This window comes from Crocodylus siamensis, chromosome 8 (assembly GCF_052110815.1).
Source record: "Crocodylus siamensis isolate JL-2025a chromosome 8, ASM5211081v1, whole genome shotgun sequence".
Lineage (NCBI taxonomy): Eukaryota > Metazoa > Chordata > Crocodylia > Crocodylidae > Crocodylus > Crocodylus siamensis.
This window is the reverse complement of record NC_143402.1, coordinates 79,107,030-79,120,559: the sequence shown is the minus strand read 5'-3', so window position 1 is coordinate 79,120,559 and position 13,530 is coordinate 79,107,030. Positions and strand designations below refer to the sequence as shown.

Below are 13,530 nucleotides of genomic sequence, written 5' to 3'. Positions count from 1 at the left end.
CCGCGAACCCGGCATCCAGCGCACTGCAGCTCTCCCACCCCCCGCCGCTACCTGGTGCCGAGTCCAGACCACAGCCCAGGGCCAAACAACTCCGGCATCCCACCGCCGCCACGTTGTGGCAATAACCCCAGGGATCTTCCTTTGCCGGCACCATCTGCACAGCAGCGGAGCCGCCCTGGCCTCCCGTTCTGCAGATCCGGCCGGGTTGCAGGGATCCGGCCCATCGGCGAAGCACAGCCCCTTGGCCACAGCCCCGCGGCTGGCTTCGTAGCTCTTCCCTGGACCTTGTGCATCCTGACTGAGCTTCAGGGCCCAGAACAGGGTGTGGGGCACGGGGGGCCTCTGCATGGCCGGTCTTCCCCAGCCTCCGCGGCTGCAATTAAGCCGCACGCCCCTGCCCCGATGCTGTCATTACCTGGAATCCCTGCATCCCTTTAATTGCATTCCAGCTCTTTGCCCAGCTACTTTCAAGCTGCCTAATGACTTTTAGAAGCAGATTAGATGAGGTTGCGTTTGCTACGGTTAAAAACCATCAGCCGCTTCCCAGGCCAGCCCTCAGCCACGGCCCTACGGCAGCTCTGCTAGGACCCACTGCAGCCCTTCCCCGGACCCAGGCAGCCTGGCTGGGGTCTTCTGCTTCCACCAAGCCGCTGTTTTTCAGGCAGGCATCTGCGCTTTTCTCTGCCTTTCCACCCCCCCCCCCCCCCGGCCACTCACCCTCCTCGCTGTCTCTTCCCAAAGCCGACAGCTGCTCTTGCCCCGCCGGGCTCGGGCAAGATGCCCCAGCTGTCAGCTGTGTGCCGGACATGCTAACACACCCTGGGGCTGAGGGCATCACTGTGGGGTGCTCCATGCCCCTCACATGGGAGCAATTTGTCATTCACCCTTTTATTGCAAGGATGCCCTTGCAATGCTCTCCTTGGAAGGCTTCCCTGCTGGAAGTCAGGCCTGGTGTAGGGGGGGGATGATTTTTTCCTGGTCCTTTACTCAAGCCCATAAAGCAAAGCGACTCTCCTGCTCACCCTGCAGCTGGCCCCAGAGCCCGCGACCGGAGACACGCTACCCCGGGGCGCCCCGTGCAAAGCTGGGCCCTGCCTCAGCAAGGGGACAGGAATCGCCGGGTGGAAATCAGCAGTCCGTGTGAGGCAGGGGCCTGCTCCTGACAGCCGCGCATCGCCGATGCTGGGCACAGAAGGGAAAATGCCCGGGCCAGGCAGCGGGTGTGTGGCAGGGACGTGGCTCATCCAGCACCCAGCCCCTTGTGCCCGACGCTGCACAAACGTGCTGGGACGTGGGCTGCTTGAGAGACAGGCACAGCACGGCGCCTTCCCCAGCGCAACACCCCCATTCGGGTGCTTGAAGCCCCACGGACGGGATGACCCTGGAGAGAAACCTTCCTGCTCGTGTCGCCGCGCCGGAGCCGAGCCGCGCGGCCTGCCACCGGGGCTACCCGCTCCTCTCTCCCCCTTTCGCCCTGATAACGTCTCTCCATCTCACAGACATGAAAGCGGTGCGACTTCCGTGGCACCAGCAGCTTCAGCTAATTCCTGCCACTGCCAGCGAGCAAGCGCTAATACCTCGGCACAAGACAAAGCAATTATTTCTAAACTTAGCTCCCGTTCCGCGCACTGTCACTGCCAAACTCTGAAACCCTGGGCTGTTGTCAACATCCCTCCCTAACTAGCAGGGAGAGACACGGAGGGTTTCCAAAAACTACCTCTGTGCCGTCAAGTGAGCCAACAAAACAAGACCTCAGGCTGATCAGACGTCCTGCTGCGCAGGCCTGGCTCTTTCCGAAGGGAAGGGGCAGCCCGAGACCCGCTCCGTGGAGGGCCAAACGGGGCGTCACACTTGCAGGCCGTAGGGCACACGGCCTGCCTCAGCCCGGGGCAGGAAGGGCCCAGGTTAGCAGCTGCCTGCAATGGGAGGAAGAGAGAAGGTCAAACGACAAGGAGGGACCAGGACAGAAGAAACCAGACACCTCCTCGCTTCACACTCTCTGGCCTGAAACTCCCACGGAGATGGAGCGGCAGCAGGAGGGAGCGCGAGCCCAGGGGCCCTGCGCGCCCCGCAGCGCGCTGCTGGGACGTGCTCCGGCTCGAGACGGAAGAGGAGGACGGGGGACGGCCTGGGAGCGGGGGTGGTGCAAACGCTGCCCCAGCATGGGGGCATCTCTGCCCTTGGGACCCGCTGGGCAAATTCCTACCTGGCTCATAGGAACTCACTTGAAAGGCAGAGAGAAAACATCCACTGGGTCCTTTCCCTGCTCCCCAGCACCAGACGGGAACCGAAGGCCCAGCCTGGCGATGCAATGGTCTGCAGGTGGACAAGAGCTGGGGAATCCCACGGCTGGGAGGTTGGCGAGGTCCCGCCCCTGCACCCGCACCGGGGATGCCGAAGGCGAAGGAGCCCGGGCCCGATGCAAGGGGCGGGCGCGCTCCTGGCAGTAGGAACCGCCGGGTGCGACCGCTGGCCGTATTTCTCCCACGGGAGCTGGCAGCTGGGATGGGGTCCAGTGTCCGTGCCAACTGGCACTACGAGGCGAGGAAGATGCCCTTCTCCAAGCAAAGACTCAAGGGGCCCGTGTTGTGCCGTGCATTTTTCAGCCCTTCTTCCTGCCTCCGGAGAGCCCTGGGCTCAGTCAACGCGGACAAAGCAGCGGGCCGAGCCCATTGCACATTTGCTGGAACGGGACAGAGACCAACACCCGTGCAGCGCTGGGGGCACGCGACGGGAACCACGCCGCCCTGAGTGGGTGCGTTGGCCTCCCCTTCCCCACCACCGTGTTGGCTGCAAGCGGGGCGATGCCACAGCGCAGCAGCAGCCGCGAGCAAGCTCTGCGAGACAAAAGAGCCCATCTCCACAGAAACCACGGCAGGAAGAATGCAGAGCCTGCCGGCGGGGAACGGGCTGCCCCTCCGCACGACACCTCTGAGAGCTCTGCTCCGCTCTCCCGGCCCCACAGCGACAGAGCAAGGCAGGGGCCGAGCGCGCCTCTGTTAGCATTGGCTCCAGACGGAGCCACGTCCTTTGCTCCCTTCATGTCACCAGGCACCCCGAGCCACTGGCCCTTGCACCACAGCCCCTTCGACGAAGCCAGAACGCACCGCGTGCTGGCAGCACTGGTGCAGCTGCGATGGGAACTAGCGGCAGGCAACTGCTCCCCTGAGCTTGCCAAGGGGAAGGGGAAGGGGCTCTCCCGGGCAGCTGGGGCCCTCGGGAAAGCAACAAGGGAGCCTCATGCCGACCGCGAGAGCAGGGCTCCGCTGGGCATGCACAGCAAAGGCAGATGGGTGCTATGACACCCAGTGAGCACTGGCCGCAGCTGGACGCAGCACAGGCCAGGGGTGTCCCAGCCATCCCCTGCCTTCCTCCACCCCCTCTTCCCGCCCCGACTCCGGCCAAGCTTCGAGCCACGGAGCACGACCCCTCGGGCTGGCTCTTGCTCAGCGCTGCCCCCAGGGCCGGTAGGAGACGGTTCAGCCTGGAAAGGCTGCATCTGGAAACTGGGACTCCCATTGCTATGGTAACTCCCTCCCCGCTGCAAGCCCTGCTGTATCCAAGCTGGGGAAGGGGACCGGGCTGCAAGACCAGCCCCTCCCGGAGAGAAGGGGCAGCGGGCAGGCGCGGACCAGGGGACCGCGAGCCCGCTTGGCTCCCCCTGCACCCAGAGGCCAAACCGGCCCTCCGCAGCCATGTCCCCTGCCCGGCAGGGGAGAAGCCGCAGCAGGATTGACGCCAGGCAGCAAGACGCCAGGCTGGCCTGCACACCCCCCAGGCAGGCGAGCAGCCTCGTGCAGCGTGAAAGGCGCGCCACGACCCTGCCCCTGCCACGGGGGAGCAGACACGGGCTGAGCACCGGGGGGCAGGGCTAGCGCCTGCACGGGGCCCCCAGCAGGGAAAGCAATCCCCCACTACCATCAATTGTGCAGCCAAGGCCCTTGCACTCGGGGCATTTGTTGACTCTGGCAGGGGTCAGCCTGCCCGCAAGGCAAGACACAGGCCTCCACCCTCTAACTGCACCACGGCCTCGAGGAAGGGGTCAGTCGACCCACCGGGGCTGAAACCCACCGCGGGGCGGCATCCCCCTGCGCCCGTCTCCTGCAGCCTGGGGGGACGAGACCGCCGGGAAACGCAGCCAAGGGACTGCCCCAGCACCACGCCTCCCTTTATCGCTGACTCAGACGCCGGCCTTGAAAAAGGCATTTAAATAATATTTTATACCCAAATTGCACTAGCACTTCCTGTAATTAACAGCTACGTTTTAATTAAACATTGATTAGCCACTAATTAGTCTAATGATTAGTCACCTGGAGGAGACAAAGCAAAATACTAGGGCTGCCAAGGGAGGGGAGGAAGAAGGCCAAGGATGAAAGATTAAAGGCAGCTCTCACTTCCATCTCCCCTCCCTCCCGGCCAAACCGTTTGCTCTTATTTTGGGCCATTATAAATGATGCTTTCGATGTGGGTTTGTCTAATTGTGGCAGGGGGGGCGGTGTCGTGGGTGAGCACTGCAGGGAGGATGGAATGTATCCATCTTTTCCATCAGATTTCAGCTTGTTAATGCAACTAAGGAGCCCTTCTCAGTCGGCGGCAGAATTTGTCTCTGTCTCCCTAACGAAGTCACGTGGGGGGAGCGCTGGGATCCCCCCTCCCCGCCCCAACACGGCAGGACGGGAAAGTTGCAGAGCGCGCAGAAACAGGGAGACATTTCACTTCCCGGCAGGCGGCGGTGCCCGGCGCTCGCCACGAGGCCGACCCGGACCGGACCGGACCGCCGGCATCCCTCCCACCAACGGGACTCACCTCATGCGTGTCCAGCTGTGGGCCCCCCACTGCAGACAGGATGTGAACAAACTGGAGAGAGTCCAGTGGAGGGCGGTGAAAACGGTTTGGGGGACAGGACTGTGAGGAGCGGCTGGGGGACCTGGGCTGATCGAGTCTGCAGAAGAGGAGACCGAGGGGGATTGCACAGCAGCCTTCACCTCCCTGGTGGGGGGCTGCAAAGAGGATGGGGCTGGGCTGGTCTCACTGGGGGCAGATGACAGGACAAGGAGCAATGGGCTCAGGCTGCAGCAAGGGAAGTTGAGGTTGGAGATTAGGAAAGCCTCTCACGAGGCGGGTGGTAAAGCGCTGGACCAGGTTCCCCAGAGTGGCTGTGGCAGCTCCATCCTGGGAGGTGTTTTAGACCCAGGTAGACGAAGCCTTGGCTGGGATGATGCAGTTGGGGCTGTCTTGCTTGGAGCAGGGGTTGGGACTACATGTGACCCCCTGGGGTCCCTTCCCACCCTTATTCCCTGCGATTCTACGACCACCGCCCCTTGCCTCCTGCCCCAGCAAAGGGACACATCCCTCCTGCTCCTTGCGACTCCTGGGAAGTGCTGGCTCTGACACTTTGGGTCGTGGGATACTTGTACTGCAACAGGGACGTCGACACAGCCAGATCTGAGCGTGCTCCCGGGTGTGCCAGAGCAAGCACGAGGGCACCGCGCTGCGGAGGAAATAAGCCGAGCTAGGTAGGGACGGATGGGATATGCTCCCTAAAGATGACTGCATGGCACAGCCTGGAAATCAGCTTCCACGTGCTTTTGGCTGCACCCCCATGCACAGAGCTGGGCCTGAGACCTGGAGCACATGCTGTGCACCGCTCTCGTGGGTCCCTGAAAGCTAGTCCAGCTCCCGTGCCCCCAGCTCCCATGGGCAAGGAATGGAGCTGCCCCCGGGGTCTGCCAGGCCCACGTTCCCCCACCGTCATGGGGGCCCCTCTCAGAGCGGCCCCGTGGCCATGCGCTGTCTCTCGTCTTGCCAAAGGGCCTCGGGGCTGGCTGGTCTCTTCCAGCCCGTGCAGGGGGACATTGCACCATGCACGTGTCCCTTTCCAATCCCTGGCTGCGGCCGCAATCCCAGCCGGGGGCAGCCATGGGGATGGAGCCAAACGTGACCCAAGAGGGCCTGCACACAGGTTGGCTCCACGGAGCTGGGGGCTACGCAACAGCAGAGAGCTCAGCCCTGCCCCAGGTCTCACACCCGAAACCCCGGGCAGAGCAGGATGACAAATACAGCCATCGCAGCTCTCCACCTTCCCCTGCCATCAGGTGGGCCCACAACAGGCCCCGCTTGGCGGCATGGAAACGCTGGCAGAGAACCACCCTCATGGCCCCTACGGCGGCTCGGGACCTGCATCTGCCCCAGCCCCTCTGCTACATGCCCTTGCAGGGGGCGCATCAGCCAAGCCGACACCCCTGAGATCCCAGGGACGTGGCTCAGTCTCCTCCTCCCCCCCAGGACGCCCAGCCCAGCCTCAGCCCGTCCCAGCAGCACCCGGAGCCGCCGAGATGGCAGCGCGGAGGCTTCGCACCAGGGCAGCGCCTGCCCGCTGACCCCTTCGTGCTAAGCTAGCCGGGAGTGGGGGCCTTTGGCCCCCCGTGCTTCCGTGGCTGACGAGCAGGTGCCACGGAGGCATCACTGGCCAGTGCAAGCGCACGAGCTTCTTGCACCGATGCTGGGCTCCTTCCCTCCGAGGCACGTCCTGCACTAGCAGCCCTGCCTCTGCCACTGGCTGCGTGCAAAGCTTCCCGCACCCGGGTCACTCCGTCTGGTGACAAGGAAGGCCCTAGAAGGAGCTTGTCAAGAGGGGTAAGCTCCCAGCCCCCCGCCCCCAAACACGAGAGCCCGAGCAAGTGGAGAGAGCAGGTCTGGGACAAGCCAGCCCTGTCCTCCTGCCTCCTCCCACCCCGCACAGAAGCGCAGGGCACGCAGCCTGCGTCCAGTGACCAGGCCCTGGCCGCTGGCCCACGCCGCGTACGCGGGCACCCACAGCAGGGAGAGCTGAGCGGGGCCAAGCGCTCCTCCCCGCCGGCGAGGCTGCCGGGTGGATTTCTTGCATGGTCTGAAGTGCAGTTAATCAAACAGCTCATTCCTGTAACTGCACGAGGCCCAGGGAAATCATGCTCCTCTCTCCTCTCCCTGCATTTCCCCTTGCCTGGTGGCCCCGGGTTCAGCGCCCATCCGCCCCTGCAGCCCCTGCCCTCCTCCGCTCATAATCCTTTTAACTGACTGCTTTCCGTTTTCTTAGAGAGGAGGAAATGGAGGCACAGGCAGGTGGAGGGATGCGATGATCCGACAGGACCTGGAAAGAGCCCAGGAGCCCTGGGCCCAACCCCCACTACCCTCCGTTGCATCTCCAAACACGGAGAGGAGGCAGGGAGGGAACGACGCTCCTTCTCCTTCTCCTGCTCCCGGAGTCCCAGAGCCCCTGCTCCGTGCCAGGCTGCCTGGCACGTCCAGCAGCCTGCAACCTCCTCGCATTGGCAGGACTCGCGCGTGCACGGGGGGGTCCAGGAGACCCCTTTGCTCCGGGCAGGGCTGCGTGTTTTCAGAGCCGCCGGCAGGATTTCGTCCAAGCGCGGGCATGGCTGGCTAGGATTTGTCCTGCAGCCCAGGACTGCCCTGCCTGGTCCCTACTCAGCCGACAGCCCAGCTGCACCGTGAGTCACCAGCCCGGGGCAGCGAGGGAATCCCAGCGCGTCTCCCACCCCTGGGCGGGCAGAGGCGAGGGGCAGGGGCTTTATGATCCACCTGCCCTTTTCAATCGAGCTGTGAAAATCACCGAAGCCAAAGCAGGGGCAGCAGCTGCTGTTTTCCCCGCCACGGCTCAGCCAGGGCCGGAGCAGCCCGGCAGCACAGGCTCTCCGCCGCGCCAGGAGCAGCATCCACATGCGTCACCTGGCAGCTCCCCGGGTAACATCGTTACCAGGTAATAAAGCAGAACTGGAGCATCTCCCTCCAGGTTGTCAGGGCCAGGCGCGGCGAGGCTGGGCACAGACCCGCACCGCCGCCCCTGCCAGAAAGGGCCTGGTGGCCTGTCCCGCTGCCAGCGCTGGAGACAGACCCAGACAGGCAGGAGACTGGCTGGGAACCGAGGGCTCCCCCGGGGCACCTGCACTGAGCCCCCCCATGCCCCCAGCAACACCTGCAGGGCTCCCGCCGTGCCCGCACCGTGCGCCCCAGCGCATCCCCATCGGTGCCCTCACAGTTCCCAGGAGCAGGGAACGTCCTTCCGGGGAGGCCGCATCACGGACAACAGGGAGTTAAATGCAGAACGGGGGCACTATCCTGCTGCCGGGGGCTGAGCGCGGGGTCCACTTTGGGCTCCCCTGCTCCGTGTCTCACATGGCCTGCGACGCCCCCGGCACGGGCTCCGCCAATGCCAACCAGCGCCCCCGCTCACTGCCCTTCCCAGCCTGGCTCTTCTTCCTCCCCCAGCCGACGGCATGGGTGCTGGGCTCCCCAAGCCCGGGGAAGAAGTGGGGGGGGGGCGGGGAAGGGGGGTCTGGCCAGGTTTGCAGAAGTGGGAGGGGGGAATGCACCTGGGCCCAGCCCCGTGGGGGGTCAACAGCTGGATGCATCTGCATCCACGGGAGCTATCGAGGGGGGGGCAGTGGCTCTGCAGCCCCCTCCGCCTGCCCTGGGTCCGCACGATTTGGACTTATGGGGGAGGCGGCTCAGCATTTAATGATGCTGCAAGCCATCCCGGGCGCTGCGGCTGCGGCTGCGGCTGCGGCGGAAAGCGCTGGGCAGATGTGATTATGTGATAAGGAGCATTAGAAATGCAACTTCTTGGCCAGTTCCCTGGGTAATTAATTTCATCTGTATTGAACAGATGAAATAATTGGAGGATTTCTGGGCTACGGCTTCAGTAAAGAACAGAGCAGAGCATCCTCGGTGGCTCAGCGGTGACTTAAGTCCATCAGGTGAGGCCGGTGCTCTGCGACCTGGCTGCCCCTGAAGGACACTGCCCTCCCCACGGTCATGCCTATAGCTGGAGGGATGTGGGACGAGGATGCCTGGGTCCTCCTCCCAGCTCCGCCACGGCCTCGAGGCGCGGCCCTCTGTGCTTCACCCTCCCGTCCACTCGCCGCCTCCCAGCACGCGGCTCTGGGCAGGGGGACGAGATCCAGCAGGTCACAAGGCGGGGAGGATGCAGCTGAGCAGAGCTGCTTGGCCCCCGGGCTGGGGAAGCAGGGGTGTCCCGTGCAAGCCCAGGTCTCAGCTACAGTATGTGGGGAGAGGCAGAGGGCTCAGAGGTGCCAGCAGGACCCCAGCCCCGGGCACAACCCATGCTGGGAGGGATTTGGGTAGGAGATGCTCACCCGGGCTGCAAAGGGATATGGGTTTGCTGCACATCTGGGCTCTGCACATCTGGGCCGCAGGCTTCAGTCTCTGGGATGCCTTGGAAGTGGGCCGAGAGCGAGCTGTTACAGGCGACAGATCCATCCCATCAGGTGCCATCGGCGCGCAGGCTCGCCCGTAGGCCGTGCAGCTTGCTCGCACCTAGCGCGGGAGGTGAAAGCCGCGCTGCCCGCAGACGCCCTTGCCTACGTCACGCGGGTCCTGCGAGAGGGTGGCCCCCGCCCTCCCGAGACCCCCAGCCTGGTGGAGTTGCTCATCGGGCCAGCCCCCCGGCAGGCCCTGGGGCACTCCCCGACACACCATCTCACGACGAGCGCCTTAAAAACAGTGGCGGCCCCAGCATGCAGTTTTAGAGTTTTTTAAATCTTAAACCGCGGCGCCGGACACCGAACAGGACTCCCGGGCCCATTTTATTTCAGTTGATGTCAGAACACGCGGCCGCTGGCACCGACACGGCCCCCAGAGACTGCGACGTGAGCCGTGATCCCTTCAGACATCAACTAGTCCCATCAGGTGCCAGATGCAGACTCCCGTGCACGGTGCTACGCCTGCCCCGCCCCGGGCAGCGGGGTCATAGCCTCTCTCAATAACCCGGCGTAACGCGACCGATTCAGACCCCAGCAACACACTCGGTCTCACGGGAAGCCCCGTCCGCGCTGTCAGGCCGCGGCCACCAGCGCGGCTTCATGCCCGGCGTGGAGCAACGCAGAGGTGTGGGAGAGCGAGTCCCGGCGGAGAGAACGAGCTGAGGGGGAGGCCGGCACGGTGCAGGGCTCAGTGAAACAGTGACGGGAACAGGAAAGGGGGCAGAAGCAGGGCGGGAGGGGGCACTGAACAGGCAGCGGAGCCGTGGGCACGACAGCGGTATATCGCCCGAGCTCCTGGGGACCTGAGCTGCACCTCGGCTTGCGTGGGCCGAGCGATGTGCCCCCACGCCAGCCACGGGTCCCCGGGGTGAGAGCGGCAGGGCCTCACGCGGAGGAGGGGGCCGCCCCGGGGACCCACAGTGCTGCAGGAGATGCCTGGGAGCAGTCCCGGGATAACCCCATCCCCTTGCAGCCCAGACGCGGTCCCTGCCATCCCACACGCGACCCCACTCACCGCTGGCTGTGCGCGGCGGGAGCGCCTGGGCAGGTCCCACAGGCCGTGCTGCGCTGGAGCTCCTCTGCCGCGGCTGCAGGCAGCCCCGCTCGGGTCTGGGCCCCCACGGGCAGCCCTGGGCAGCTCCAGCCCAGCTCGTCGCAGCTGCAGCTGCCGCCCCCGCTCGCTGCTCCGGGCCCGGGACCAGCCTGCCGCTCTCTGCAGCTTCAGCCCAAGCCGCCCAGCTCTGCCTGGTGCTCGGGAGCCTCCCCCGCACCGCTGCAGCAATCGGGGCAGGGCCCCAGTCCTTCCCCAGGTGCTGCTCGTGGCAGCCCCAACTAAGCACCTGCTGCTGCTTCAGCCTCAGCTCTGCCCTGGGCACCCTCCAGCAGACAACACGCCTGCGGGGAAACTCCTCCCGTGCTACCTGCTAGCCTGTGGCCCAGGCCTGACTGCTGCTGTTTCACGGTGCCACGGGGCATCGTGTCCCTTGGCCCCAACTGCAAAGGCAAATGCACTGTAACCCAAACAGCCGCGGTGCTGGCGTGTGCACAGGGCCTGCCCCGGCTCCGGCACCAACTGGGTGTCAGCAAGGAGCTCCTGGTCCGTGAGATTGCGACAGCCAAGCAGGAGCCGTGCGACTTCCCCCCGTTTTATGGCTTGCTGTGGGCCCCGGTAGCCACCCTGGGCCCACCATCTCCACCGTGCCGCAGCAGCCTGGTGCCGGCGGGGACCGGGGTCACACGCAGCCAGAGCCCCGGGGTTGCTGCAGCCGGGGCGGGAGGAGGACACGGGCAGCCTGGGCGATGCCAAGCTCCTCTGCCAGCTTCGGATGCATTTCCCCCAGCGCGCCCTCTCATCCAGCACCCCCCGCCTGTGCCTGCACCTGCACCTGCACCTGCCCCGAGCGTCTCAGCTAAGTGCTGGCCTCGGCCTGGAAGCCCACGGCCTCCGAGGGCAGCCCCGTTCTCATCGCGAGGATGGGGATGGGGGGTGGGATCTGCCGTGGTCAGGGGTGTGGCAGGCCAGTAGGGGGCGCTCCTGTGTTGAGCCGCCCACCTCCCTGCGCCCGACCACCTGCCAGGCTCCGAGCGCCTCCCTGGGGTGCCTTATGCTCGGCCGACCCCTCTCCCGGAGGACACAGGGCCGAGACAGTCCCTTCTCAGGGTGGTGGCGGCGATGTTACCCCCAGACTAGCGAGTGTGCTCCGGGAGAGGGGTCGGCCGAGCATAAGGCGCCCCAGGGAGGCGCTCAGAGCCTGGCAGGTGGTCCGGCGCAGGGAGGTGGGCGGCTCAACGCAGGAGCGCCCCCTACTGGCCCGCCACATGTGGTGGCAGTGGTGGGAGGTTTGGTCAAATCAGGGGCCTCCTTACGCTCGGTCTGGGATGGCCCCTTTTCCCCTTTTGGACCTGGCCCTCCCCTCCCACTTCTTTGGACCCCTTTATGGTCCTTCCCAGAGTAGGGAGGCCTCTTGTCTGACCCCTCAAGATTAAGCAACAGCTGATCTGCAATTTCAGGGGCCTCATGGACGGTTTTGGGGCCCCTCTCCTTGACTAGGGTTTTAATCTCCCTTGGACAGCAATAATAAAATTGGTCCAATGCCATGAGATGGTGCAGTTTCTTGACATTGTCAGCCTTGTCTCCCCCTACCCATTTAAGGAAAGCATCCCACATCAAGGCCACGTAATCCGCCATTGACTTCTCCGGTTGTGGGCGGAGATTCCGGAATTTTTTTCGGAAATAGTCCGGTCCCAACTTGAACCTTGCAGCCACGGCCTGTTTAAATGTATCATAGTTTTCAGCTGCATCTGTGGGCAGGCTGTTCAGGACCACCGCCAGGTCGCCTTCTACCAAAGTGGTGATGTGCATCATGTACTCCTCCTCAGGCACCTTTAACCGTCGGGCTTGCTTTTCAAAGATGCTGAGGAACATGTCGGGGTCATCTCCGGGTCGGTAGCGAGCGAAGGCTGAGGAGTTTGGTCTGGGGCGTTCCCCGGGCGCTCGCCAAGGGCTGGCATCTTCCCCATTGGGCTGCCGATGGAGTACCTCTAGTTCATGCTTGCGCTTGGCCTCAGCCTCTCGGGCCTCAGCCTCGCGCTGTGCTGTCTTCTCCGCCAGCTCCATCTTTTTCAGCTCCATCTCCATCTGTACCTTCTCCCGCTGTGCCTGGGTCTCCAGCTCCATCCTTTTCAATTCTAGCTCATACTTGAGCTTGCTCCATCGCTCCCGCTCCCGCTCTTCAGCTCCTAGCCGCATCTGGTACTTCCAGCGTTCCTCCGTAGGGGTTGATCTCCCTGAGGACAGCGAACTTGGCGTGCGGCGCTGGGATTCTGGGGAGGACTCAAGAGTTGACATGTGTGGAGGCTGCTCTATGGCTGAGTCATTGTCACACAGGAGTTTAATCAGTTCCTCCTTCTTTAGCCCTTTCTTTACATGAAGGCTTCTCTCTTTCACCAGCTCTTTCAGTTCAGGCATGGTCTTTTCGGCGTACTGCTCCACCATCCTGGCTATCTACACTATCCAGTCGACCCGATGCCAAATTAGAAATTGTTTGCTCAAGGGATTTCAGTGACTCTATTACTCTTCCCAAATTATGCCTGTAAAACTGCAGGGTATTCACATCCCACCTCTGCCACCACGTGTGGCGGGCCAGTAGGGGGCGCTCCTGTGTTGAGCCGCCCCCCTTGCTGCGCCTGACCCCCTGCCAGGCTCCGAATGCCTCCCTGGGGCGTCTCATGTCCGTCGACCCCTTCCTGGAGCACACTCGCTAGCCTGGGGGTAACGCCGCCACCACCATGAGAAGGGACTGTCTCAGCCCCGTGTCCTCGGAGAAACACAGGCCTAATAGTCCGACGGGTACTCGACCCAGTACAGGCACTTGGGGCACTTCCCCAAGTCAGGGGGCAAAAAGTAAAGTCTCCCTTAGTCCGCAGACCTAAGGGGTCTCTTAGGCGTAATTTAGACCCACCCCTCAATAAGTCTCCCACACCGGTCAAAAAGGAGAACTTTATTGATTACAGGGGTAGGGTAAACTAGGGTACAGGATTGAGCAATATCTTAGAAATCCTAAAGAGCAAACAGTGTGGCTGCGGTAGCCTTTTGATCACGCATCTGTGTTACTGCCAGCTAAATATCTAATCAGATTGAGTAGCTTACTCACAAGCATCTTCCAAAGGCTGGCTGAGTTTCCTCTCTTTGGCCATGAGGTGAAGCAGCAGCAAGGCAGGGGAGACAGAGAAGCCTTGCCATCGGGACCCA

At 63.6% G+C, this 13,530-nt stretch overlaps 1 protein-coding gene across 1 annotated transcript; it reads right to left on the bottom strand.

The window, feature by feature from the left end:
- Positions 1-11,188: 11,188 nt before the first annotated feature.
- On the bottom strand, positions 11,189-12,917 carry LOC149859150 (uncharacterized). The gene is made up of 2 exons (XM_090061599.1): positions 11,923-12,917; positions 11,189-11,272 (listed from the first exon to the last, which is right to left on the bottom strand). Exons 1-2 carry the CDS (start codon positions 12,772-12,774, stop codon positions 11,189-11,191), a joined length of 936 nt encoding a protein of 311 aa, XP_089917725.1. The 5' UTR covers positions 12,775-12,917.
- Positions 12,918-13,530: the final 613 nt, after the last annotated feature.

Excerpts from the sequence above, each read along its gene's own strand:
- LOC149859150 (XM_090061599.1), bottom strand. The coding sequence starts at position 12,774 with ATGGTGGAGCAGTACGCCGAAAAGACCATGCCTGAACTGAAAGAGCTG. Across the intron at positions 11,273-11,922 it reads GGGATGCTTTCCTTAAATGG|ATCCCACCCCCCATCCCCAT; the intron begins GTAGGGGGAGAC and ends TGACCACGGCAG.